The following is a 25,917-nucleotide window of genomic DNA, read 5'->3' as shown; positions in this document are numbered from 1 at the left end:
CGATGTTTAAGGAAACACTGTAGTGAAATCTTAATTTATTTGTTCCTAAAAGCCTTCTCTACGTGAGAAATATAATTAGAAAATTTATCATATAAAACTACTTTGCATGATTATATTAAACAAGATTTGAGAAGACGAATTAAAAATAACGCATCAATATTTACAAAATCACCAACTTTTCAATCTTATAACAGAGAGACATCTAAACTTCGTTACCGTTCGGAAAAGATCGCTTCTTAGTCAACTTTATCATTTTTCTTCGTGTAAAATTGTCTCTCTCTCTACCTCTGATTCCTCACTCTCTTATTTGCAATTCGAATCAGGGACTGCTCTCAATTGACAATAATCAGATAACAGAAAAAATGGAGTAAAAAAAACATTAAGTAACGGACAACACTTTAACAAACGAAATATTATGTACTCATTATTCTGGAAACGAATACGACAATGGCACTAATCTTTGATACCCGTCTTCCTCCAAGTCGCTTTTAAGTCGCAGCTTCATAAATTAAATATCCTTGCAACTCTCGGTGTGTTCAGGATCACAAATAGAGGATTATTAATTAACGGGTTAAATTTTTGGCGTAACGAAGGCAAATATCGTATACAAAAAACGTTATTACTTAGCAGTCTTAACGTTGCTTTTTCTGATTTTGAATGTCGAAAAATCAATTAAGGAACGACAGCCGCGACCGCAGTCTCATCGGTTGAATCCACCTCGTGATGATCAATATTCACTGCCTCGGTTGCAGTTTCTGTAGGCAATGGAGGTGTACTAATTTCCACTCCAGCTGGTAATTGCTTACCGCGACGAACCGGCGACTTTACGACGACGCTTTTGTCGTCTTCGGTTTGAGCAGGGCACTCGAAATGTACACAATGAAACACCTAAAATAATTAGAAATATGTCGTTGTTTTTTATGCCCTTATTTCAGCCCTTTTCGACGCCTATGAAGCGGGGCTAAAACACTTCTTTTAACTTCCTAGGGCAGGGGTGTCTCCTAAGGTAGATCTTTCATGATTAAGGGCATGTGATACTTAGAAAATTGTAAATTTTACCAGTTTTAGGTTACCCCGGTTTTTTTTCTAGAATAATAAATATTTTGTCTTCGAAATTTGGGAATTGGTAGCGAACATGCTAACGGACGTCCCTACACACTTTTTTGTGGATTAATTCAAAAAAGTTTTAATTTAGCAAAATGTGATTAATTTGTATAGCGCTTAGAAATTAGTATCGATTTTTTTCAGTGTTAGATCCCCCGGTTTTTTTCCTAGGATAAGAAATATTTTGTCTTCAAAATCTGGGAAATGATAGCGAACATGCTAACGGACGTCCCCACACACTTTTGTTGTGTTTTTTTTTTTTCAAACAAATTTTGATACTGTTAACAACGTGTTTGTATATTTCGAGGTTATGTGTGTTACAATTCTCCCGAGCGTTACTTCCAAACTACACAATATTTTTGGTCCAAAACTTTGGCCAAACAAATAAACATAGTGACTAATCTCCCGAAACTAACCTTGTTTGCAGGCGCTCAAAAAAGTTAAAGAATTTTCATTTTTGTGGAAAAAAAGCCGGGGGAACTGTACCCGATTGACCACACGACGAAGTATCACATGCCCTTAAGAATTTAACTCATGTTAATAAATCGCCTTTTTAGGTCAAATTTAACAGTTTTTTTGTTACAAATAAAAATATTTTTTGGTTGTAATATCAACTACCACATTTTTTCGTTGAGAATTTATCTTTTTTGGAACACAAATTTGATTACTTGGTTGAAAGTTAAACTCTTATTAAAAATTAATGTTTTGGTTAAAGATGAATAATTTGAATTGAAAATTCATCTTCCTGGTTGAAAATTCGTTTTTTTTTCTTTGGTGAACTATTAATTTTTTTACCGAATATTTAACTATTCCTTTTAAAACTTTGACTTTTTTGTTTCAATTTAGTTCTTTTTTTGATGAAAATGTAATTATTCCAATTGTATATTTCATTATTTTAGTTGAAAATTCATCTCTATGGTTGATTATAAATTTTTTAACTATTCAATTTTTAGTTGAAAAATTACCCATTTTAGTTGAAATTACGTTTTTTAAATAGAAATTAAACTTCTTGCTTGACAATAGGTTTGTTTCGCGATTTTAGATAAAATAATTTTTTAATTCATCATTTTAATCCGAACCGAAGGTGCGTTATAATTTTATTTCCATGAAAAAGCCATGAAAACCAGCCCTGTACATCTCTACAAATTTAAGATTTTAACTTGACCCCGCAACTGTCCTAAGTTGATTAGTTCCTCATATATCCAGCGTGGCACTAGTTGTCCCATCACTCCCTGTTTTTACATAGAAAGCAGTGGGACTAAATCACTTTTTTTGATTTTATAGTAAACAAAATGTTATTTACATGCAAAAAAATTCTTGAAATTAAGAAAATGTTACTCATTTAACATTTCAAAATAGTTTTTCAAGCATTTTCTATGAATACTGAAGACAAAATTTGATTTATATAGTCGTATAATAATCCTGGCAAAGTGGAATATATCTTAGATTTGAATTTAAATGAAAAGTAAAACATGATTCTTAAAGTTTATTTTCGAAAACAAATTAACAATATTATTAATCGAATGTAAAAAAAATCCCGGAGAAAAATTGGAATAGTACTAAGTATAAACTAACGATATGAATACTCTCGCTTGTGAATATATAATGGCTATAATGTATTTGTAATTGAATTTAACTAAATTTAAATTTGAAACCATTTTTTTTAATAATCAGCGAAAAATAAATTTCTTTAATTGCTTTCTTTTATCATTATATCCTTTTAAATCTTTGAAACTAAGATGTTAAAACATTGATTATATTTACATTTGGACGTTTTATAAAATTATAATTTATACTTGTTCCTCTGAATAATAGTTTTGTTTTAAATTTAAATTATTGAATAAACTGTTTCTAATGTTTTTAAATATTTTTATGTTATATGTTCATGAATAAAAATTGAATTTAATTTCAATTACATTTTTCTCATTATATTCAATAGTATAAGTACTCGCTAAACCCTCAAATATTAAGTTTGAACTTGTATAATATTAAAACTTTTTTCACCAAACTATTTACATAATTTATTAATATAAATAATATTTACTGCGTTTTCAGATATAAAAAGGATTATATTTAACTTTTTATTCAAATTCAAAGCTAATATTCCACTTTACCAAGTTTATTGGGTGACGTTTTAATTCATGTTCTCCATTAGCATTTATATACATCGTTTGGAAAATTGTTTTGAAATATAAAATGTGTAACATTCTTTTCATTTTAATATTTTTTAAAGGAAAATAACATATTTTTATTAAAAACTAAAAAAAGTGATTCAAAAAAATAAAAAAAGTGAAATCAAATTTTAAACCAACAATGGAATAATAACATTTTTAGTTATAAGAATTAATTCTGAAGAAAAAATATAATATTAGAATTTTCAACTAAAAACTATCACTTTCCAGTCAAAAATGTAAGTTATATTATGAGTACCAAAAATTAATTTTTGAACTTTAAAAAAAATTCGTTCAACTCTCAACCATGTAGTTAAATTTTCGACCAAAAAAGATGACTTCTCAACAAACTATAGTTGAACTTTTAACAAAGTAATTAAATTTCCAACCAAATAGTAGAATTTTTATCCAAAACAATTGAATTCTGAACCAAAAATATAATAATTTAATAAATAATAGTTGGATTTTATTTTCATATTCTATTAATTCAGTTCGCTCCAAGGCGAAAAAGTTTCTTGAAAACAGAGGGGAAAAAAAGGAATTCTTTGAAAAAATGACGAAAAGGGGGAATAGAAGAGAATTATGAAGTCTGAGAAAGCTAAAAAAATGGATAAAAACCTCATTAGCTGTGTTGCGTGTCCCGACGATATTAATAAAGACGACCGGACGCGGTGGATGGAATCTTATCGTTTGCCAGGATTGACACGCTTCTCTCGTTTTGTCGCAAACAACTTCCCAATTTCTGGAATCGCCTGAAACCTCCACGTAGTACGAGTAAGATCGATCGTCACAATCCCACAAAAGTAATCTGCAAAAATTCAACCAAACAAAAAAATAATAATAAAAAAAGTTTAGAAATGGTGAAAATTCAATTGAGTAAAAATATTGTAATTAATTATTGTAATTAGAATTTTTGATGTAGCTTACCGCATAGACTCAATCATGTAAGGCTGTCCAAGTTGAACCTGAATAAGACCAGAATTGAGTTGATGACACGTGTATCCGCTGTCCCAATCGTAATTCAACATGTCACCATCCAACAAAGCATTTCGTGACCTAAAATTAAAATCATAAACAATTATCATCTTTTATAGCATTTTCTAGCCTTTACGGATTGCATTTTCAACGAAATAGTTGAATTTTCAAAAAAAAAAAGACTTTCTAGTTACTGAGGCCCAAAAAGACGAATTTTTTAACAAAAAATTAATTTTTAAGCAAACAGTTTTATTAAAAACCAAATATTTAAACTTTCAAAGAAAAGGAACAACATTTTTAACAAAACAGTTGAATTTTCAAGCTAAAAACTCTACATTTTTTAGAACAAATTTCACTTTTGAACCCGAAAAGATGTATTTTAAATAAAAAACTTCATTTTTAATAAAAATATGACTTTTCTAATACAAAGGATGAATGCTCAATTCAAATGGCCAAAAAGATCAACTTTATAGTAGATAGTTGTATTCTCAACCCGAAAAGTTGAATTTTTTAAGAAAAAGAGCATTTTCAACCAAAAAGATGACTTTTCTACCAAAAAAATATGAATCGCTAATTCAAATGGCCAAACAGATGAATTTTTTAGAAAACAGTTGAATTTTCCACCCGGCAAGATGAATTTTCAACAAGAAGACCAATTTTCATTAATAAAAAATATGACTTTTCGACCGTAAAAGATGAATTTTCAATCCAAATGGCCAAAAAGACGATTTTTTTAGAAAATAGTTGAATTGTCAACCCGAAAAGTTTGATTTTTAGTCCTAATGGCCAAAAAGACGATTTTTTTAAAAGACAGTTCAATTTTAAACAATGCGAATTTTGAACCGGTTAAACTAAACGCAAAAAATGATCAATGTTTAACCAAATAGTTGAACTGGCAACCAAATAGATGAATTTTTAACTAAACAAGACCTTTTTTGTACCAAAAATTGAATCGTCGAATTTTTAATTTAAAAAATTAACTTTCAAAAAGCAACATTAATTTTCAAACCAAAACAACGAATTTTTAACGAAATACATTAATTTTCTACCAAATAATTGTATCTTCAACTTATGAAATCTAGATTTCTCATCAAAAATAGGAAACTTCAAATTTCAAATAAAAAAGATCATTTTTAATCAAGAAAAAGGAATTTTCTACAAAAGAAATATTTTCAACAACAAAAAATATGACTTTTCTACCCAAAAGATGAATTTTCAATCCAAGTGGCCAAAAAGACGATTTTTTTTAGAAAACAGTTGAAGTGTCAACCCGAAAAGTTTCACTTTTAACAAAAAAGATAATTTTCAACCCGAAAAGTTGAATTTTCAACAAATATACAAATTTTCAACAACAATAAATATGACTTTTCTACCGTAAGAGATGAACTTTCAATCCAAATGGCCAAAAAGAACATTTTTTTCAGAAAACAGTTGAATTTTCAACCAGAAAAGTGGAATTTTCAACAAAAAGACCAATTTTCAACAAGAAAAATTATGACTTTTCTACCATAAAAGATGAATTTTCAATCCAAATGGCAAAAAAGACGATTTTTTTAAACACAGTTGAATTTTCAACCCGAAAAGTTTAATTTTCAGTCCAAATGGCGAAAAAGACGATTTTTTTAGAAGACAGTTCAATTTTCAACAATACGAATTTTGAACCGGTTAAATTAAACGCAAAAAGTCATAAATGTTTAACCAAACAGTTAAATCGTCGACCAAATAGATGAATTTTTAACTAAAGAAGATCTTTTTTGTACCAAACATTGAATCGTCGAATTTTTAATTTAAAAAATTAATTTGTAATTAAAATAACCAAAAAGACAATTTTTTTATAAAAACAGTTGAATTTTCAATCCGAAAAGATTCATTTTCAACAAAAAGGATCATTTTTAACCCAAAAAGTTGAATTTTCAACAAAAATACAAATTTTCAACAATAAAAAATATTACTTTTCTACCGTAAAAAATGAATTTTCAATCCAAATGACCGAAAAGACGATTTTTTTTTTCATAAATCAGTTGAATTTTCAACCCGAAAAGTTTCATTTTCAACAAAAAATACAATTTTCAACCATGAAAAATGACTTTTCTACCAAAAGACAAATTTTCAAAAAAAAAGATTACTTTTCTACTGTAAAAGATGAATTTTCAGACCAAATAACCAAAAAGACAACTTTTTTTTAAAAAAACAGTTGAATTTTCAACAAAAAGACAAATTTTTAACAACATAAAATATGAGTTTTCTACCGCAAAAGATGAGTTTTCAATCCAAATGGCCAAAAAGACGATTTTTTAGAAGACAGTTCAATTTTCAACAATAAGAATTTTGAACCGGTTAAATTATACGCAAAAAATCATGAATGTTTAATCAAACAGTTGAATCATCAACCAAATAGATGAATTTTTAACTAAAGAAAACCTTTTTTGTACCAAATAATTGCATTTACAACTTATGAAGGATAGATTTCTCATCAACTTCAATTTTTAAATAAAAAAAAAAATTAATTTTTAATAAAAAAAAAGAATTTTCAAAAAAATACATCAACATCCAATAAAATTATTGATTTTTGAAGTCAAAAAGACGAATTATCTACAAAACAATTGAATTTTATATATAAAAATACTATTTATCACCAAAAAAGTTAATTTTTCACCAAATAGTTAAATTTGCATAAAAGTGGTTAAATTTTTAACAAAAAAGTTCATATTCTACCTAACAATTAAATTTACATAAAAGCAGTTGAATTTTCGAATAAAAATATGAATTATTAACAACAACAAAAGTTAATTTTCAACCAAAGAGTTTAATTCTCTACCAAATTGTTAAATTTTCAAGATAAAAAGACGAATTTTCTACAAAGCAATTTAATTTTAAACCCAAAAATATGCATATTAACTAAAATATTTATAGTTGAAAACATTAGTTCTAAACCGAAGAACATTAATTTTCAATAATAGATACATTTTGAACCAAAACACGTCTGTTGTATCTGATTGTGAATTCTCTTTTGTTTAAACTTCTTTGCCTTTTTTATTTTATTTTTCACGATTAAAACAAAAAATACGCATCTTATAAGTTTTTTTGAGATATTTAGTTTAAAAAAACCATTTTTAGATATTTTTTGAATGCACAAATTTGATCTTTTCACCTTGAGTTTTTTATTATTTTTTGTGCGATCCAAATTATAATTTAAGATTTTTAGGGAAAATTACAAAGGTTTTATAATAATCTTGTAAGACTTTCAAAAAGCAACGTTTTTCAGAATTTCACTTTTTTCATATCGTGAATTGTTCAATTTTCCATCCCAAAAAATTATATTTTCAGCAGAAAAGTTCATTTTCAACCAAAAAAGATTTTTTGTGCCAAATATTATATAGTCAAACTTTCAGTTTTAAAAATTAGTTTGCAAAAAAAATAAAGAATTTTAAACTAGTACACTTCAATGAAAAAGATCAATTTTCCGAAAAATACATGAAAATTCGATCAAATAGTTGAATTTTCAACGTATAAATGATAAATTTTCAACAAAAAATTTAAGTCAAATTTTCCCATTACAACGAAAAACGATTTTTCAATAAAAACACATCAACTTCCAACAAAATTGTTGAATTTTGAGGTCAAAAAGATAAATTATCTACAAAACAGTTGAATTTGCAACCCGAAAATATCATTTATCAACCAAAAAGTTAATTTTTGACCAAATAATTAAGTTTCCATAAAAAACAGTTCAATTTTGAACCGATTAGTTGAATTATTAACCAAATATTTTAATTTTCTACCAAATTGGTGAATATTCAAAATAAAAAGACGAATTTTCAACAGAATAGACGAATCCTCAACCAAAACATGTTAATTTTCAACCAAGAAGATTAATTTTCTACCAAAAATGAAAGCTGCATTTTTGGTTGAAAACTAATTCTCAACAAAAATATTTATTTTCAATCAAATACTTATGTTTTTAAACAAAGACATGAATTTTCAATAAATTAAAATTCTTTTACCAAGAAGATTAATTTTCTAAAAATGGAATATTTAAATTTTCATCGAAGAAAAGAATCCTCAGACAAAACAGATTAAATTTCAACAATAAAAATGAATCATTAAACAAAAAATGACGTACAATCAATGAAAGAGATGAGTTTTGAACTATAAAAAATGTCAAGCAAACTATTGAATTTTCATACCCGAATGACAAATTTTCTACAAATAGTAGAATTATAAAACTGAAAATATGATTTTTCAATAGAATTTTTGAATTTCTAAATTTAATTTCCAACCAAAAATAAATAAATTAGCAACCACAAATTTTAATTTTTAACCAAACAGTTAAAAATATAACCCAAACGATGATTTTTGAAAACGAAGAAGTGTTATTTCCTAAAAATGAAATAGCTCAATTTTCAGCCAAATAGAAAAATCCTCAACCAGGTCAGGTTAAATTTCCACAACAGATGAATTTTTAAAGCAAAAGACAAATTTTCAACAAAATAGTTAAATTCTGGATCCAAGAATTATTTTTCACTCAAAAAAGAAAAGAAATGTCATCCAAAATGTTAAGTATTCATGCTAAAAAGATTAATTGTGTCTAAATAGTTGAATTATAAAATCAAAAATATGATTTTTCAACCAAATACTTCATTTTTTTACCTGAATAGTTGAATTTTAAACCCTAGAAGGCCAATTTTTAACGGAAAAGTCTAATTTTCTAAACGAAAATTGTTGAATTTTTAACAAAATAATAACATTTTCATCCACAAGATGAATTCTGAACGAAAAAAAAATGATAAAATTCTACGTTTTTAAAGGGATAGGATTTTAAAATTGAATATTCACCTGCTAACGCCTTGTGTGACGCAGGCACTGCGATCCATTGTTGCAATATTTTGAGTTGGGACGACGAATCCGTCGCAAACTTTATCCACGTGGTTGGTGTAGAAGGCCTCAAAACTGACGACGTGGAAAACTTTGTTGACCGTATTATTCGTCCCAACGATGCGAATATAAAGCGCAACCCTGGGTTCAAAATGCAAGTATTGCCAGCTTCTGCAGTAATACTGTGTGTGGTCAATTACCCTGACCCAACTTTTTTGGTCCATGGACACCTAAAATATTTATTAATTCAAAATTTCATCCCAATTTAAAATATACTTTTAATCAGGACGTCTAGCTACTGTTAGGAACACAATTTTTTGGCTTAGTAAATAAAAACAATTAGTCATTGCATTTTTTTTCCAAAACTTCGAAAGAAATTAGAACCGTAAATAATTATCTTCTTAATATTTTGCGAATATAAGTCGTATATGTGATATATTTGTGAAATTTTTGTAAACTTTTTTTTTAATCCTTGAAATCTTTGAAACTTTTGTGAAATCTTCTAAACAATTTAGAAACCTTTTCAAATGGTTTCAAATCTTTAAAGTCTGGTGTACTGTACTGTTTTTGAGATCCTTGAAATCCTTGAAATCTTTGAAATCTTTGAAACATTTTGAAATCTTCTAAACAGTTTTGAAACCTTTTGAGATGAGTTTCAAATCTTTGGAATCTTTTAAGACTTGTGTACTGTACACATTTGAAATTCCTTGTAATCTTTGGGAGTCTTTGATATTTTCTGAATCCTTTTTAATCTCTTTACAATTTTAGATATCTTAAATCTTTGATACATTTTGAAATGGTTTCAAATCTTTCAAGTCTGCTGTACTGTATCCGTTTTAAAATCCATGAAATCTTTAAAACTTTTTGAAATCTTCTAAACATTTTTGGAAATTTTTGAAATGGTTTCAAGTCCTTGAAGTTTGGTAAATCTTTGAGATCTCTGAAATCTTTTGGAATCCTATTAAATCTTTCTAAAATATTTCATATCTTTGAAATCTTTAACACATTTTGAAATCTTTGAAACGGTTTTGAAACCTTTTGAGATGAGTTTCAAATCTTTGGAATCTTTAAAGACTTGTGTACTGTACACGTTTTAAAATCCTTCATTAAAATTTTTGAAGTCTTTTAACATTTCTATAAAAAAGTTTAAATCCTCAAAATGTTTATGTAATTATTCTGAAATCGTTTAAATTCTGAAAAAATTTAAATCTTTTGAAATATTCTAAAAAAAATGTGAAACTTCTTTAAATAGATTAAAATCTTTTAAGCTTAACAACTTTAAAATCCTTGAAATCTTTTAAAATCTTCATAAAATTTGTTTAATCCATGAAATCTTTGGAACCTTTCTGAATCTTTATGAAATAATTCTGAATTTGCTTGAAATCAATGAAATCATTTTAAATATTTTGAAACCTGAAATTTTTTGAAATCCTATTAAATCTTTCTAAAATATTTCATATCTTTGAAATCTTTGACACATTTTGAAATCTTTGAAACATTTTGAAACCTTTTGAGATGAGTTTCAAATCTTTGGAATCTTTAAAGACTTGTGTACTGTACACGTTTTAAAATCCTTGAAATCTTTTAGAGTCTGTGATTTTTCTGCATCCTTTTAAATCTTTTTGCCATTTTATATCTTTGTAAAATCTTTTGTATTCAGTTTAAACCATTACAATATTTGAAATCATTTCAAAATCTTCTAAAAAAAACTTAAAATCATTGCAAATCTTTGAAATGTTCTGAAATCTTAGAAAAATAAAAAAGTCACATTTTTGAAATTTTTTAAACAAGTTCGAAGTCGTTTAAAATCTTTTGGAATCTGATTCAATGTACCCTTTTTAAAATCATTGAAATCTTTCTAAAATCTTTTGTGTTCAATTTAAATTATTAAAATGTTCGAAATCTTTGTGAAATCTTTTGAAACTTTATATAAAAACTTGAAATCATTGCAAATGTTTCAAATATTCTGAAATCTTAGGGAAAAAGATAAATAATGTTTGTGAAATCTTTTTCATCCATTTGAAATCTTTAAAATATTTGAAATTTTTGTGAAATCTTTTTAAATTAAAATCTGTGAAATCTGTTGAATCTTTGTGAAATCTTCTAAACAAATTTGAAATCGTTTAAAATCTTTCAAATGTTCTGAAATCTGATTTAATGTACCATTTTTAAAATCCTAAAAATCTTTCTAAATTCTTTTATTATTCAGTTTAAATCATTAAAATGTTTAAAATCTTTGTGAAATCCGATTTAATGTACCCTTTTTAAAATCCTTCAAATCTTTTTAAACCTTTTGTATTCAATTTCAATTATTAAAATATTCGAAATCATTGTGAAATCTTTTGAAATCTTGTACGGAAAACTTGAAATCATTGCAAATCTTTCAAATGTCCTGAAATTTTAGGAAAAAAATAAATCATGTTTGTGAAATCTTTTTTATTAATTTGAAATCATTAAAATATTTGAAATTTTTGTAACATCTTTGGGAAATGTTCGAAATATTTGTGAAATTTTTGTGAAATCTTCTAAACAAATTTTAAATCGTTTAAACTCTTTAAAATGTTTTGAAATCTTATTTAATGTACCCTTTTCAAAATCCTTAAGACCTTTCTAAATTTTTTGATATTCAGTTTAAAGCATTAAAATATTTTAAATCTTTGTGAAATCTTATTTAAAAAATACTTGAAATCATTGCAATTTTTTTATATGTTCTGAAATGTTAGGAAAAAAAATAAATAATTTTGGTAAAATCTTTCAAATCTTTGGGAAATGTGCGAAATATTTGTAAAATATTTTGAAACTTTCTGAAATCTTCTAAGCAAATTTGAAATCGTTTAAAATCTTTAAAATGTTTTGAAAACTGATTCAATGAGCCCTTTTCAAAATCCTTAAAATCTTTCTAAATTTATTTATATTCAGTTTAAACCATTAAAATATTTGAAATCTTTGTGAAAGCTATTTAAAAAAACTTTAATTCATTGCAAATCTTTGAAATGTTCTGAAATCTTGGAAAAAATAGTAACATTTTTGAAACCTTTGAAATTTTCTAAACAAGTTTGAAATCGTTTAAAATGTTTTAAATCTGGGCTACTTGCCTTTTTGAAAACTTGATCAAATTTTTGTAAAATCTTCGAAACATTTGTGAAATCTTTTGTATTCATTGGAAATCATTATATTGTGCCCTTTTAAAATCTTTGAGATCCCTGAAATCTTTTGAAATCTTTTTAAATCTTTCTACAATTTTTTATATCTGTGAAATCTTTGAAACATTTTGAAATCTTCTAAACTATTTTGAAACATTTTGAGATGGTTTCAAATCTTTGGAATCTTTCAAGACTTGCGTACTGTACACATTTTAAAATCCTTGAAATCTTTGTGAAAGCTTTTGGAATCCTTTTAAAGCTTGGTACAATTTTGGAAATCTTAAAAATCCTTGTAACATTTGGAAATCTTCCGAACAATTCTGAAACCTTTTAAAATGGTTTCAAATATTATATTCTTAAAATCTTTTGGAATATTTTTAAATCTTTGTACAATTTTGTAAATCTTTGAAAACTTTATGAAACATTATGAAATCATTCTGAAATGTTTTGAAATATTCAAACAAATTTTTTTAATTTTTTAAATAGTTTAATATCTTTTAAGTCTGATAAAGTATATCCTTTTTAAAATCTTTGGAATTCTTGAAATCTTTGAAATACTTATGAAATCATTCTGAAATCCTTGGAAATCATTAAAATCTTTAAAAATTTTAAATAATTTGAAACTTTGTGACATGCTTTTAAATTTTTTTAATTTTATAAATACTTCAAATCTTTGGAAATTTTTAACATTTTTGTAAAATTTATTAAATTCCTGAAATCGTTTGAATTTTTAAACAAAATTAAAAACCTTTTGAAATAGTTTAAAATCTGCGAAATCTGATGAATTGTACCCCCTTCGAAATCTTTTTTAAATCTTTGTATAATTTTTTAAATCTTTGAAATGTTTGTGAAATCTTTATGAGATATTATAAAATCATTCTGAAATCTTTGGAAATCTTCTACAAAATTTCGAAATTTTTAAAAACAGTTTAATATCTTTTAAGTCTGATGTACTATATCCTTTCTAAAATCTTTGACATCCTTGCAACCTTTGTGAAATCATTCTGAAATCGTTTGAAATCATTGAAATCTTAGTCAAATCTTTCAACTTTTTTGTAAAATTATTTAAATTCTTGAAATCTTTCAAATCGTTATGAAATTATTCTAAAATCATTTGAATCGTGAAACAAAATTTGAAACTTTTTTTAATGGTTTAAAATCTTTGAAGTTTGATATACAATATTCTTTCAAAAATTTTTGAAATCCTTGAAATTCTTAAAAAATTTTGAAATCTTTTAACATTTCTGTAAAAAAATTTGAATCCTCAAAATGTTCATGTAATTATTCTGAAATCGTTTGAATTATAAAAAAAAATTTAATCTTTTGGAATCATTTTGAAATCTTTTGAAATATTCTTAAAAAATGTGAAACTTTTTAAAATAGTTTTAAATCTTTTAAGCTTAAAAACTTTTAAATCCCTGAAACCTTTTAAAATCTTTTCTGAAAACCTTTCTGAATCTTTATGAAATAATTCTGAATTTGTTTGAAATCAATGAAATCATTTTAAATATTTTGAAACCTTTTGAAATTCTTTTAAATTTTTGTAATAGTTTTGTAAGATAATTTGAATCCTTAAAATCTTTATGAAATTATTCTGAAATCGTTTGAATCCTCAAACAAAATTTAAAACCTTTTGAAATGGTTTCAAATCTTTGAAGTCTAATTTGCTCTACCCTTTTTGAAACCTTTGTTCCAAATTTTCAAAGTTTTAAAATGTTTGCGGAAGCTTTCGACATTTTCTCAAATCTTTTGAAATCTGGTATATAGTCTAATCCCAAAACTGAATGAACGTCGACCTTTTCATATAATAGTTTATATGATTTGTACCTTAAATATCACAAAAATCTATACTTAAATATTCTATATTATCGAAAAAGGAATTAAAATCTTATAAAATTGTTCACAATCATTATTATTTTATATTTCATAACCAACAGAAGATAAAGTATATCTTTTTTCTTTAATAAAATAATTAAAATTCAAGATTCTCATGAAAAATACGAGATTTTCAGGGTTTTCCGGTTTGAAAAAAATCGAGGAGAACTCTAAGTTTTCAAGGTCGCTAGACGCCCTATTTTAATAAGAAGAACTTACGTCCACGTAATAAGAGTAGGAACGCCCGTCTCGATCCCATAACAACATTTTTATGTGATTTATAATACATTGGTTTCCCAATTTGATCAGAATGCCATGATCATGTGCTTCCGTTATGGTGTGCCTCGTATACCTAAAAACAAAATTAGTTTCAATAATTAATATTAACCAATCAATTTTTTGTATAATTATTAATCAATGAAACCCCTGGTGAAATTTTTTTAACGAAAAACTAGAATGTTCTATGAAAATGTCGTTTTACAGATGATCGCAGAAAATGTTTAGATTTTCTAATAGCTGGACATAAAAAAAAACTAAAAATTATGAAAAATAAAGATTTTAATGAATAATTACAAAGTTTCACGAGTTAGTATGAAAAATAAAAAAATTAAGAAAAATTATGTATTTCTACCAAGTTTTATGAATAATCAATTGTATGAAATTGTACAAAATATATTTACATCCGGAAAAACTAAATATAATTTTTCATATTTTCTTTTCAGAAAATTCCCAATTTTCACACAATTATGAATAGCTACAAATTTAAAAAAATATGAAAATAACCCCATTAAAAAAGCTTAATTTTTTATCTTATTCAATCAATCTTTGTAGAAAATAATAAATTTCTACAAAAATATACAATTTGAGAAAGCTAGTTTTAATTTTGCATAGTTTTTCTGATAAAATTACAAATTGATTCACGTAATATGTACAAATGCGTAAATACTTACAATAACTTTTTAGCAATCAATACTCAACATAATTTAAAAAATTTTAGTAATATTCATAAAAATATTATTCGTTAAAAATTTTCTAAATCATGTGAGTAAAATTATTATTTGAAATTTGCCGACTTAACAAATTAGCAACATATTATGGAAACTTCGTTTTTAAATGAGTCAAAGAACTTTGAAATTTTTTAATTATTACCATTTTTCGAAAACATAGAAAAATTTAAGTTTCTTTTGCAATATCTTTTTATAAAATTGACATTTTGCCTTAAAATTGGACTTTTTTGGGCGCAGAACTTCATTATCTTTTTAACGAAAAATCGATAGTTTTATACAATTTTATATGAAAACTTTACCCTCACGAAATAGTGAAAAATTTTGAAATTTTCTAAAAAAATTTGAAATCATGGCAAATTTTTAAAATGTTTAGAAATATTAGAAATCTGATTTCACTTTTTAAAACCTATAAAATCTTTTAAAATCTTCTAAACAAGTTTGAAATCTTTTAGAACCTTTAAAATGTTTTGAAATCTTTTAAATATCATTTACTGTACCCTTTTAAAAATCCTTGAAATCTTTGTAAAATCTTTTGTATTCAATTTAAATTATTAAAATATTTTGAAACCTTTGTGAAATCGTTTAAAATCTTTAAAATGTTGTGAAATCTGATTTAATGTACCCTTTTTAAAATCCTTTAAATCTTTCTAAAATCTTTTATATTCAATTTAAATTATTAAAATATTCGAAATCTTTGTAAAATCTCTTGAAATCTTATAAAAAAAACTGAAATCATTACAAATCTTTAAAATGTTCTGCAAATTAGGAAAAAAAATGTTTGTGAAACCTTTTTTATTCATTTAAAATCATTAAAATATTTGAAATTTTGTGAAATCTTTTTAAATTTTAGTAAAATCTTTTGAATCTTTGTGAAATCTTCTAAACAAATTTGAAATCGTTTAAATTCTTTAAAATGTTTTGAAATATGATTTAACGTACCCTTTTTAAAATCCTTAAAATCTTTCTAAAATCTTTTGTGTTGAGTTTAAATCATTAAAATATTTGAAATCTTTGTGAAATCTTTTCTTTTCTTAAATTAAAATCAATGCGAATCTTTGAAATGTTCTGAAATCTTAGAGAAATAAAAAAGTCACAATTTTGAAATCTTTTAAATTTTCTAAAAAAAATTTTTAATCGTTTTAAATCTTTAAAATGTCCCAAACCTTTGTGAAATCTTATTTTAAAAACTTGAAATCACTGCAAATCTTTCAAATGTTCTGAAATCTTAGAAAAAAATGTTTGTGAAACCCATTTTATTCATTTAAAATCATCAAAATATTTGAAATTTTTCTGAAATCTTTTTAAATTTTGGTAAAATCTTTTGAATTTTTGTGAAATCTTCTAAACAAATTTGAAATCGTTTAAAATCTTTCAAAGTTTTTGAAATCTGATTTAACGTACCCTTTTTAAAATCCTTAAAATCTTTCTAAAATCTTTCGTGTTCCGTTTAAATCATTAAAATATTTGAAATCATTGTGAAATCTTCTTTTAAAAAAAAAACTTAAAATCATTGCAAATCTTTGAAATGTTCTGAAATCTTAGAAAAAATACAAAAATAATATTTTTGAAATCTTCAATTTTTTACAAAAATTTGAAATCATTTAAAATCTTTAAAATGTCCCAAATCTTTGTGAAATCTTCTTTTAAAAAACTTGAAATCACTGCAAATCTTTGAAATGTTCTGAAATCTTAGAAAAAATAAGGTTTGTGAAATCTTTTTTATTCATTTGAAATCATTTGAATATTTGAAATTTTGGTGAAATCTTTTTAAATTTTAGTAAAACCTTTGAAATCTTTGGGAAATGTTCGAAATATTTGTAAAATCTTTTAAATCTTTGTGAAATGACCTAAACAAATTTGAAATCGTTTAAAATCTTGAAAATGTTTTGAAATCTTATTAAATGTACCCTTTCTAAAATCCTTAAAATCTTTCTAAAATCTTTTGTATTCAGTTTAAATCATTAAAATATTTGAAATCTTTGTGAAATCTTCGAAAAAAAACTTAAAATCATTGCGAATCTTGGAAATGTTCTGAAATCTTAGGAAAAGAACAATGTTTTTGGAATCTTTTTAAATGTTGGTAAAATCTATGAAATCTTTGGGAAATGTTAGACATGTTTGTAAAATGTTTTGAATCTCTGTGAAATCTTCTAGAAAAATTTAAAATCGTTTAAAATCTTTAAAATGTTTTGAAATCTGATTTAATGTACCATTTTAAAATCCTTAAAATCTTTCTAAAATATTCTGTAGTCAGTTTAAAACATTAAAATATTTAAAATCTTGGTGAAATCTTGGAAAAAAAGAACTTAATGTCTTTGAAATGATCTGAAATCTTAGAAAAAAAGTAACATTTTTGAAATCTTTGAAATTTTCTTAACAAGTTTGAAATCGTTTAAAATATTTAAAATGTGGCGTACTGCACCCTTTTTAAAAACTTTTAATTTGAAATTTTTCTAAAATCTTGGAAACATTTTTGAAATCTTTTGTATTCATTGGAAATCATTAAAATATTTTAAATCTTCTGAAATCATTGAAATCTTTTGAAATCACGAATTTACTTAAAACTTCTGAAATTGTTTAAATTCTTTGACTTATGGTGTAATACAACCATTTTTAAATCTTTTAAATCTTCTGAAATCCTTATAAAATTCTTTGAAATATTTGTAAATTATTTCTAAAAAGCTTTATATTAATTTTAACTCATCAAAACGTCTGAAATCTTTGCGAAATATTTTGAAATCTTCTAAAACCTTTTAAATTCGTTTAAAGTCTTTGAAACGTTTCGAAATCTTTGACATCCAGTGCTTTGAAATATTTAAAAATATTTCGAAATACTTTGAATTATTTTGTAATCTTTTAGACTCTGATGTATACTCAAAAGATACCAGATTTTCAAATTTTTCAAAGTCGCTAAACACCCTGTCAAATAATTGTTAAGACTTTGAAGTAGAAGAGAATAGAAAAAATCCAGTCATTTCAAAAGTTCATGCCCTCTGCAGGTCTTTCAGGTATTTTAGACAAAATTCTTCAGTAATAAAATCAATAGAGAATAAAATAAAATAAAATAACTAACCCTCGTTCCATGTCATAATTACGAGTGTCGCCATCAAGGAGAAAACTTCTCATTTCCCCCTGCAAAACCTGTGCTCCGTGCTTTGCTTGCGCAACGTTCTCATCGAGCATTAAACAACCACGGTAGTTTAATTCGGTGTCCTTAGTTTGAGTGCTTGCCGCAATTGCGTCTAATATCGCTTCAGGAGAAACCAATCCAGTTGGTCTCACCACATTCAATAAATCCGTAATTGTTATTAACGAGAGTCTCACTTGGCCTGAAATCAATATATTTAATCTTGATTTTCTTTTCAATTTTCTTCACTGAGAAACAGCTTCTATTAAAATTAATTAATCCTGAACTCACGCAGTAATTCCTTCACTTCTATGCCAGGATTTTCCTTCACCCAGGCGTGTACAGCTAGGAATATGTCAACTTCCGGGGCATAGAAGGAGTCGCGAGAAATAAGTTCGATCAGGGCTGGTAGGCTCAGTTGTCGGAAGCTTTCGTGCAGAATCACCTCCAGGGCATTTTTGTCCAAGTATTCGTGACATACCTTATTTTTAATTTTATTATTAGTTTTAAAATAGTCAAGTCTAAAAGTATTTACAATTTTTCATAATAAAAATAAGTACAAGTCCAGGTACTTCAAGTTTTTTCCAGGTATAATTTTTCATAGTACGGAGCCATTAAAATATTTCACATTCTTATTAAAGAATCAACTCGGAATATATGGATGCAGTTTTTCGCGAGTTTATTATAAATATTTTTTTCAGTTTTTAAAGATTAAGATAATACGTTGTTTCATAAAGCGTTGACCAATTTTACTGAAATATATTCTTAAATATATTAGCACCATATATTAATTAAATAATTGAATAAAACTGAAATCTTAATAGTAATTTCTTAAATTTATCTATAAAGTTCAACAATTTTAAACCAAAAGTATACATTTTCAAAAAGAATAATAAATATTTTTACTGAAATACTTTAATTTTCAAATAATAAGGTTAATTTTCTTAAAAAAGTAATTTTCAGCCAAAAATACAAATTAACAACAAAAGACATGGCGTTTCAACGAAACAGTTCAATTTTAAACAAAAGAAGAAACCAAATTTTTCTATCAGAAATGGAAAAGTTGAATTTTAAACCAAAAAGATGAATTTTCAACCAATAAAATTAATTTCTGCCAAAAAATACAATTTTCTAACAAAATACATAAATGTATAGTTAAACGTTTAGTTAAAAAAATTAATGCTCAACTAAAGAGATGAAATTTTAATAAAAATTATAGAATATTGAACTAGAAGTTACATTTTTAGTTAATAACATTTAATTTTCCATACAAAAAAAAAGCGAATTTGCAACAAAATATTTAAATTTTCAACTTTGGTACTTAATTTTTTAGTAAAAAAATTCATTTTCAGCCAAGGAAAAAAATAATTTTCAACAAAATAGCTCAGTTTCAACCAAAGAGATGAATTTTCAAATAGAATGGTGAACCCTCAACCAAAAAATTATTTTTTAACAAAAGATTTAAACTGTTCACCAAATAATTAATTGTCCATTAAGAAGGTAAGAATTCTGAACAAAAAATGTAGAAGTTGGTATTTCAATAAAAAAAGATTACATTTTTTTAATAAAAAACAGTTTAATTCAACCAAAAAAGACGACTATTCAAAATGAATTAAATGTTTAACCATGAAAGATTTTTTTTCCCAAAGAGACTTTTGAAAAAAAAGTAACATTTTTAAAAAAGTAATGAATTTTCGAATAAAATGTCTTCATTTGTAATTGTAAAAATTTCAACAACAAAGATAATTTTAAAAAAATCATGAATATTTAACTGCAATACTTAAATTTTCAACGAAAAATATGAATTTTCAAATAGGAAGATTAATTTTGAAACCAGATCATTCATTTTTTACAAAAAACATAATTTATCAACAAAACATGATTTTTCAACGCAATAGTTAAATTTGGAACTTAAAAAAGAACATTTTTTAAACCATATAGTTGAATTTTTAACTAAAAAAGATCCATTTTTAACCAGAAAAGAAGTAGTTGAATTTAAAATAAAAAAGGTAAATTTTCAACCAAGAAGATTAATTTCTACCTAAAAAGACAAATTTCCTACAAAATAAATAAATTTTCAACAAAAAAAGATAATTTGTCAACCAAAAATTGTATAGTTAAATATTTAGTTAACAAAATTAATGTTCAACCAAAGAGATGAAATTTTAATTAAAATTAATGGAATATTCAACTGGAATTGTTACATTTTTAGTTGATAAAATTTAATTTTCCTTACAAAAAAAAAAAATTAATTTTTTCGTAAAAAAAATTAATTAAATTAATTAAATTAAATTAATTAAATTTCATAGATTTTACCAACATTTAAAAAGATTTCAAAAACATTGTTCTTTTCCTAAGATTTCAGAACATTTCCAAGATTCGCAATGATTTTAAGTTTTTTTTCGAAGATTTCACAAAGATTTCAAATATTTTAATAATTTAAACTGAATGCAAAAGATTTTAGAAAGATTTTAAGGATTTTAGAAAGGGTACATTTAATAAGATTTCAAAACATTTTCAAGATTTTAAACGATTTCAAATTTGTTTAGGTTATTTCACAAAGATTTAAAAGATTTTACAAATATTTCGAACATTTCCCAAAGATTTCAAAGGTTTTCGTAAAAAAAATTAATTTTCAGCCAAGGAAAAAACTAATTTTTAACAAATTGCTCAGTTTTCAACCAAAGAGATGAATTTTCAAAACATTAATTCTCAACAAAAAAGATTATTTTTCAGCAAAATAGTTGAATTTTCAACAACAAAATAATTTTCCAACTAAATGGTTGAATTTGAAACAAAAAATAAATTTATGTCAGTTAAATTTTCAACCAGAAAAGTTGAATTCCCAATAAAAAAAAAGTTCCTTTTCATCCAAGCAAGATGAACTTTCAATCCAAAAAGGAAGCATTCTTAACAAAACAGAATAGTTGAAATTTAAACGAAAAATATTTTAATTGTAAGTAACAAAAATGTAATTCAATCAAGAAAGGCGAATTTTCAACAAAATGAAACAGCTGTCAAGTTGTACTTGAATTTTTACCAAAAAAAAAGGATTTTCAACAAAAAATATCAAATATAATCTTCAACCAAGAAAATTAATAATTGTAATAAATGTAATAATTGTAATAATTGTAAAAAAGTCGAGTTTTCAGGTTCAAAAATCAAACATTTTAGAAAACTGTTACCTTTTAAACAAGACACTAAATAATTTAATTTCCAAACTGAAATTATGAACTTTTCAGAAGACTGTTGAATGTTTAACAAAATAGTTTAATTCTCGAACTGAAAAATGCCTTTTCAACAAAATACATGAATTTTTAACCAAAAAAGGTCAACTTTAACCAAGATGATTAATTTCATACCCAAGAAACGACATATTTTTACAAAATACATGAATATTTAACTAATAGAAAATCTTGTAATTAAAAATAGAATGATTCAATTTTCCAGTAAAACAACTGTTAAAAAAAATTCAACAAAATATATGAATTTTCAACTAAAATGTTAAATCTTCAAAGAAAATATTATTTTTGCTTCCTCATAGAGGAAGCTTTGTATTTAACAAAGTAGTTCAAATTTCAACTAATTAATTGAATTGTAATCTCAGCAGTTGCATTTTCCACAAAATAGTTAAATTTTCAAACAAAAAGATTAATTTGCAATGATAAAATTTTTATTCTAAAAAACATGTAACAGTTGACAGTTCAACCAAAAAATACTTCTATTTTAAATAAGAACAGTTGATAAAAAAAAAATAATTTTCAACAAAACAGATAATTTTTTAAATAGAGTTGAATTTTCCTTCCAAAAAGAACAAGTTTCAAAAAAAAAGATGATTTTTCAACAAAATAGTTGATATTTTAACCAAATAGATGAATTTTCAGCCTACAAAAAATTAATTTTCAACAAAAAAGTGGAGTTTTCAAGCTGAAAGTTTAAACATTTTTAAAAATCGTTGACTTTCAGGCAAGAGACCAATTTTCAAGAAAATAGCGAAATTTTGATAAAAATAGTTGAACTTTTAAGCCAAAAAGACGAATTTTTCCGAAAACAGTCAAATTTTTATCAAAATAATTGAGTTTTCGATAAAAAAATGTCTTTTTAACCAAATGGTTACATTTTCGACACAAAAATTTCTTTTGAACAAAATAGTAGAATTTGCAACCTTAAATTTCAGCTTTCAACCAAGGTGAGTTTTCAAACAAAAATATTCATTTTTTTCGAGAAAAATAAACAAATTTTCTATCCAAAACAGTCGAATTTTCGACCAAATAATATTACTTTTTTACCAAATTTTCAAAAAAAAATAGATTTTTAACAAATAGTTTAATTAAATAGTAGAATAATAGTTTAAATAAAATAGTTTATTTACTAATTTTTCTAACAAAGTCTAATTCAAAAAAAAAAAAAAAACATTAACCAAAAACCATTAAATTCTGAATGAAATAGTTGAATTTTCAAGCCAAAAAGCCGATTTTTTTAGAAGATCGTTAAATTAAAATTTTTTCAAGCAAAAAAGATGCAACCTCAACCAAAGAGTTAAATTTTTGAGCCACAAAACGAATTTTTCAGAAGAAAATCGAATTATCAGTCGTAAAAATGGAATTTAAAAAAAATAGATTTTTTTTTAACAATAAAGACGAATTTTAAACAAAATAGATAAATTTTTTACGAAAACTTGGAATTTTCAACCTAAAAAGATGAATTTTCAACCAAATGGTTCACTTTTCAAACAAAAAAGATCAAACCTGAAACATAAAAGTTAAATTCTCGACATCCAGGTAACTTTCAAAGAAAAAAAAGACGAATTTTCAGCAAAATAGATGAATTTTTAACCAATTATTACATTCTTTAACTAAATAATCAATTTTTCAAACAAAAACAAAGAAAACTCAAGCCAAAACGGCGGAATTTTTACAAGACAGTTGAATTATCAGCCGGAAAAGTTGAATTTTCAAACAAATAGTCCAATTTTCACACAAAAAATCAAAACTAAAGACAAAAAGATGAATTTTTAAGAATATAGTTGAATTCCTTCAACAGAGTAGTTTAATTTTTAGAAAAATAATTAAATTTGTACAAAAAAGTTGAGTTTGCAACCTACAAGGGGGAATTTTCAACCAAATGGACAAATTTTCAAACAAAAAATATTGAACCTCAACCAAAATATTTAATTTTTTCTCAAAAAGACGAATTTTTCAGAAGACAATCGAATTATCAGACGAAAAAGTTGAATTTAAAAAAAAGTATTTTTTAACCAAGAAAGACGAATTTTCAACAAAATCGATGAATTTTTAACGGAAGCTTGGAATTTTCAACCTACAAAGATGAATTTTCCTCCAGATGGTCTAATTTTTAAACAAAAAATATTAAAACTCAATCAAAATATTGAATTTTCTAGCCCGAAATGCGATTTTTTTCAAAGACATTTGAATTATAGATTTGAAGTTACATTTTCAATAAAATAATTAAATTTTTGACAAAAAAGGATTAACTTTCAATAAAAAATAGTAGTTGGATTTCATTATTGGGTTCTAATAAATCAATATGGAAATTTAAATTTCTTTGAATTTTAAATGATCCAATTTAAAAAATTTTAATACGAATTCATACAATTTCGATATTCTTCAATTCCAAATTAAATTGTTCACTTTTTCATCGATTTCAATTAAGAAATTATACAATTGCAACTTCTTTCTAATTAAATTGTTTAATGTCCAAAATTTAGGTCTACAATTGTTTAATTTTCCGAGTTTCTGAATTGAAATTGTTCAATTTCAAATTGGCTACCAAATGAACGAATTTTCAACAACAAAAAAAGCGAAAAAGAGCGTAATTTCTTACCTTCGTTAAGAATTCCAGTTGGTAAAGCCTTGCAGCATCAAAAATGAGACACACATTCTTAATATTGAGAATTTCCTTGAGGTAGTCGGAAATGGCGACTTCTAGCTCTATAAATCCATACTGATGTGCCAATCCCAGAATGTCAAGAATTACCTTTAACACAAAATGTGTTTAAAATAAAGATTATATAACAAGAAAATATAAAAATTTGTTTAGTCGCCAAACGTGGAAAATGTGTCTCGCTGGTAGTTAAAAATAGAAAAAAAACATACCTCTTCTCGTTGGTTAACCAGAGACATGTGTCCAGTGTAAATATATTTGAGCAGGCCCTTGAAGGCCGGCAAAGTGGTTCCTTTGAGCTCGATTTCTTGCTGGGTTGATTCTTTCAGACCACCGAACAACAAAGCTCGAAAGTATTGACTCCGGGCAGCCAAAATAACTTTGTGAGCGTTGAAGCGGTGCCCCGCAACCACCAAAGTCACGTCAGAATAATCGTCCGACATGTATAGTGCTCCAATGTCCTCAGAAAGGTGATTAATATGCTCAACTTCACCAGTGGAAATTTTCAGGTGATGATGAGAGCTCATGTTTATTTCACAATGTTTACCGAAATCCCTTCAGAGTTCGAATCTGCAGAAAACGAAGCAGAAATGTGAAAGCGCGGTTTAAATAATCAAATACCGCGGTGTACCATCAAGTCTTTTCCGCATCAGAGGTTATCGAATAAATTGTCGAGTACTATACACTAGGAATCTATGATTTAAAGATGAACCTTAATTCTGAAGTAGAATTTTGCAGTAAACGCCAAACGAGTTCGAATCGCGTGACGCGATCGAGAGCTTGCTTTCGATGGATCACGCGAGTAAAAAAGTTGCAAAATTTAAAGAGGAATTAGAAGTTTTATCGATGGTTGTTATTGGGGAGCATACATTTCGAAAAAAGGCAAAAAATTTGTTGGAATGAGGATAACCGTGACCTTCTATAGTTACTCGGAATACGTAATGTTTTTCACGGGCTGTCAAGTCGGACATTTTTAACCCTTCTTTGTACTTACATTTTCGACTGGATGGAGATGTCAGTTTGTCAAGCCACTTAATGTCCGAAAAACGGGCAAGTGTGGAGAACCACCATGCACATAAACAAGACGAGTTTAATTACTTGTTAATTTTTTGTTCGTGCTTTACGACGCTCGTGAATTTCACATCGCCACAGGTCGCGAACATCATCACATCACTGTACGCAACTGTACTGTACTGTACTGTACTGTCACCGATACCCAGTGATGCCAATCTGCAGAACACGCTATTCAATGTGACCAACCTCATTCGTGGCGCTTGAGAAAACGCGCGAAGGTTTGATTTCCTAACATGTTTAATTAAACAAACCTATATTTCAATAGATGTTTGGAAAATAGGATTTTACTTATTTTCTCGTGGAAGGTTCATTCTTTTTATTTGAAGAGTCTATAGTGTATATTATACTTTTGTTTGAGAATTTATTTTTATTTTAGTTCAAAATTCTACTATTTGGTTGAAGATTTAATTATTTGACAAAAAATTGATTTTTTTAGATTAAAAGTTCAGCTTTTTTCATAGAAAAATCACCATTCTTGATTAAAAACTAATTTTTTTGTTAAAAATTCGACTCTTTTTTATAGCAATTTCTGAATGTTGTTGAAAAAAGTTAATTTTCTACCAAAATAGTTGAATTTTCAAACCCCACAAAAAATGAATATTTAACAAGCCAGTGAAACTTTCAAACAAATTAGCCAAATTTTTAATCAAATAGCTGAATAT

At 25.5% G+C, this 25,917-nt stretch overlaps 1 protein-coding gene across 1 annotated transcript; it reads right to left on the bottom strand.

The window, feature by feature from the left end:
- Positions 1 to 252: 252 nt before the first annotated feature.
- LOC117167334 (BTB/POZ domain-containing protein 9) lies at positions 253 to 25,380 on the bottom strand. Its single transcript, XM_033352190.1, has 10 exons — positions 25,176 to 25,380; positions 24,394 to 24,751; positions 24,122 to 24,274; positions 18,569 to 18,758; positions 18,224 to 18,479; positions 14,363 to 14,495; positions 9,087 to 9,355; positions 4,203 to 4,331; positions 3,894 to 4,083; positions 253 to 888 (listed from the first exon to the last, which is right to left on the bottom strand). Exons 2-10 carry the CDS (start codon positions 24,706 to 24,708, stop codon positions 673 to 675), a joined length of 1,851 nt encoding a protein of 616 aa, XP_033208081.1. The 5' UTR covers positions 24,709 to 24,751; positions 25,176 to 25,380; the 3' UTR covers positions 253 to 672.
- Between the last annotated feature and the right edge of the window lie 537 nt (positions 25,381 to 25,917).

Source organism: Belonocnema kinseyi, chromosome 2 (genome assembly GCF_010883055.1).
Source record: "Belonocnema kinseyi isolate 2016_QV_RU_SX_M_011 chromosome 2, B_treatae_v1, whole genome shotgun sequence".
In the NCBI taxonomy this organism is placed as follows: Eukaryota; Metazoa; Arthropoda; class Insecta; order Hymenoptera; family Cynipidae; genus Belonocnema; species Belonocnema kinseyi.
This window is presented reverse-complemented; position numbering and strand designations above follow the sequence as displayed.

What these genes read in the sequence shown, in the direction of transcription:
- LOC117167334 (XM_033352190.1), bottom strand. Translation starts at nt 24,708, where the DNA reads ATGAGCTCTCATCATCACCTGAAAATTTCCACTGGTGAAGTTGAGCAT. An exon ending in TACATGATTGAGTCTATGCG is followed by an intron (nt 4,084 to 4,202) that starts GTAAGCTACATC and finishes GAATTTTTGCAG; the next exon opens with ATTACTTTTGTGGGATTGTG. An exon ending in CACGCAACACAGCTAATGAG is followed by an intron (nt 889 to 3,893) that starts GTTTTTATCCAT and finishes TAATTATTTTAG; the next exon opens with GTGTTTCATTGTGTACATTT.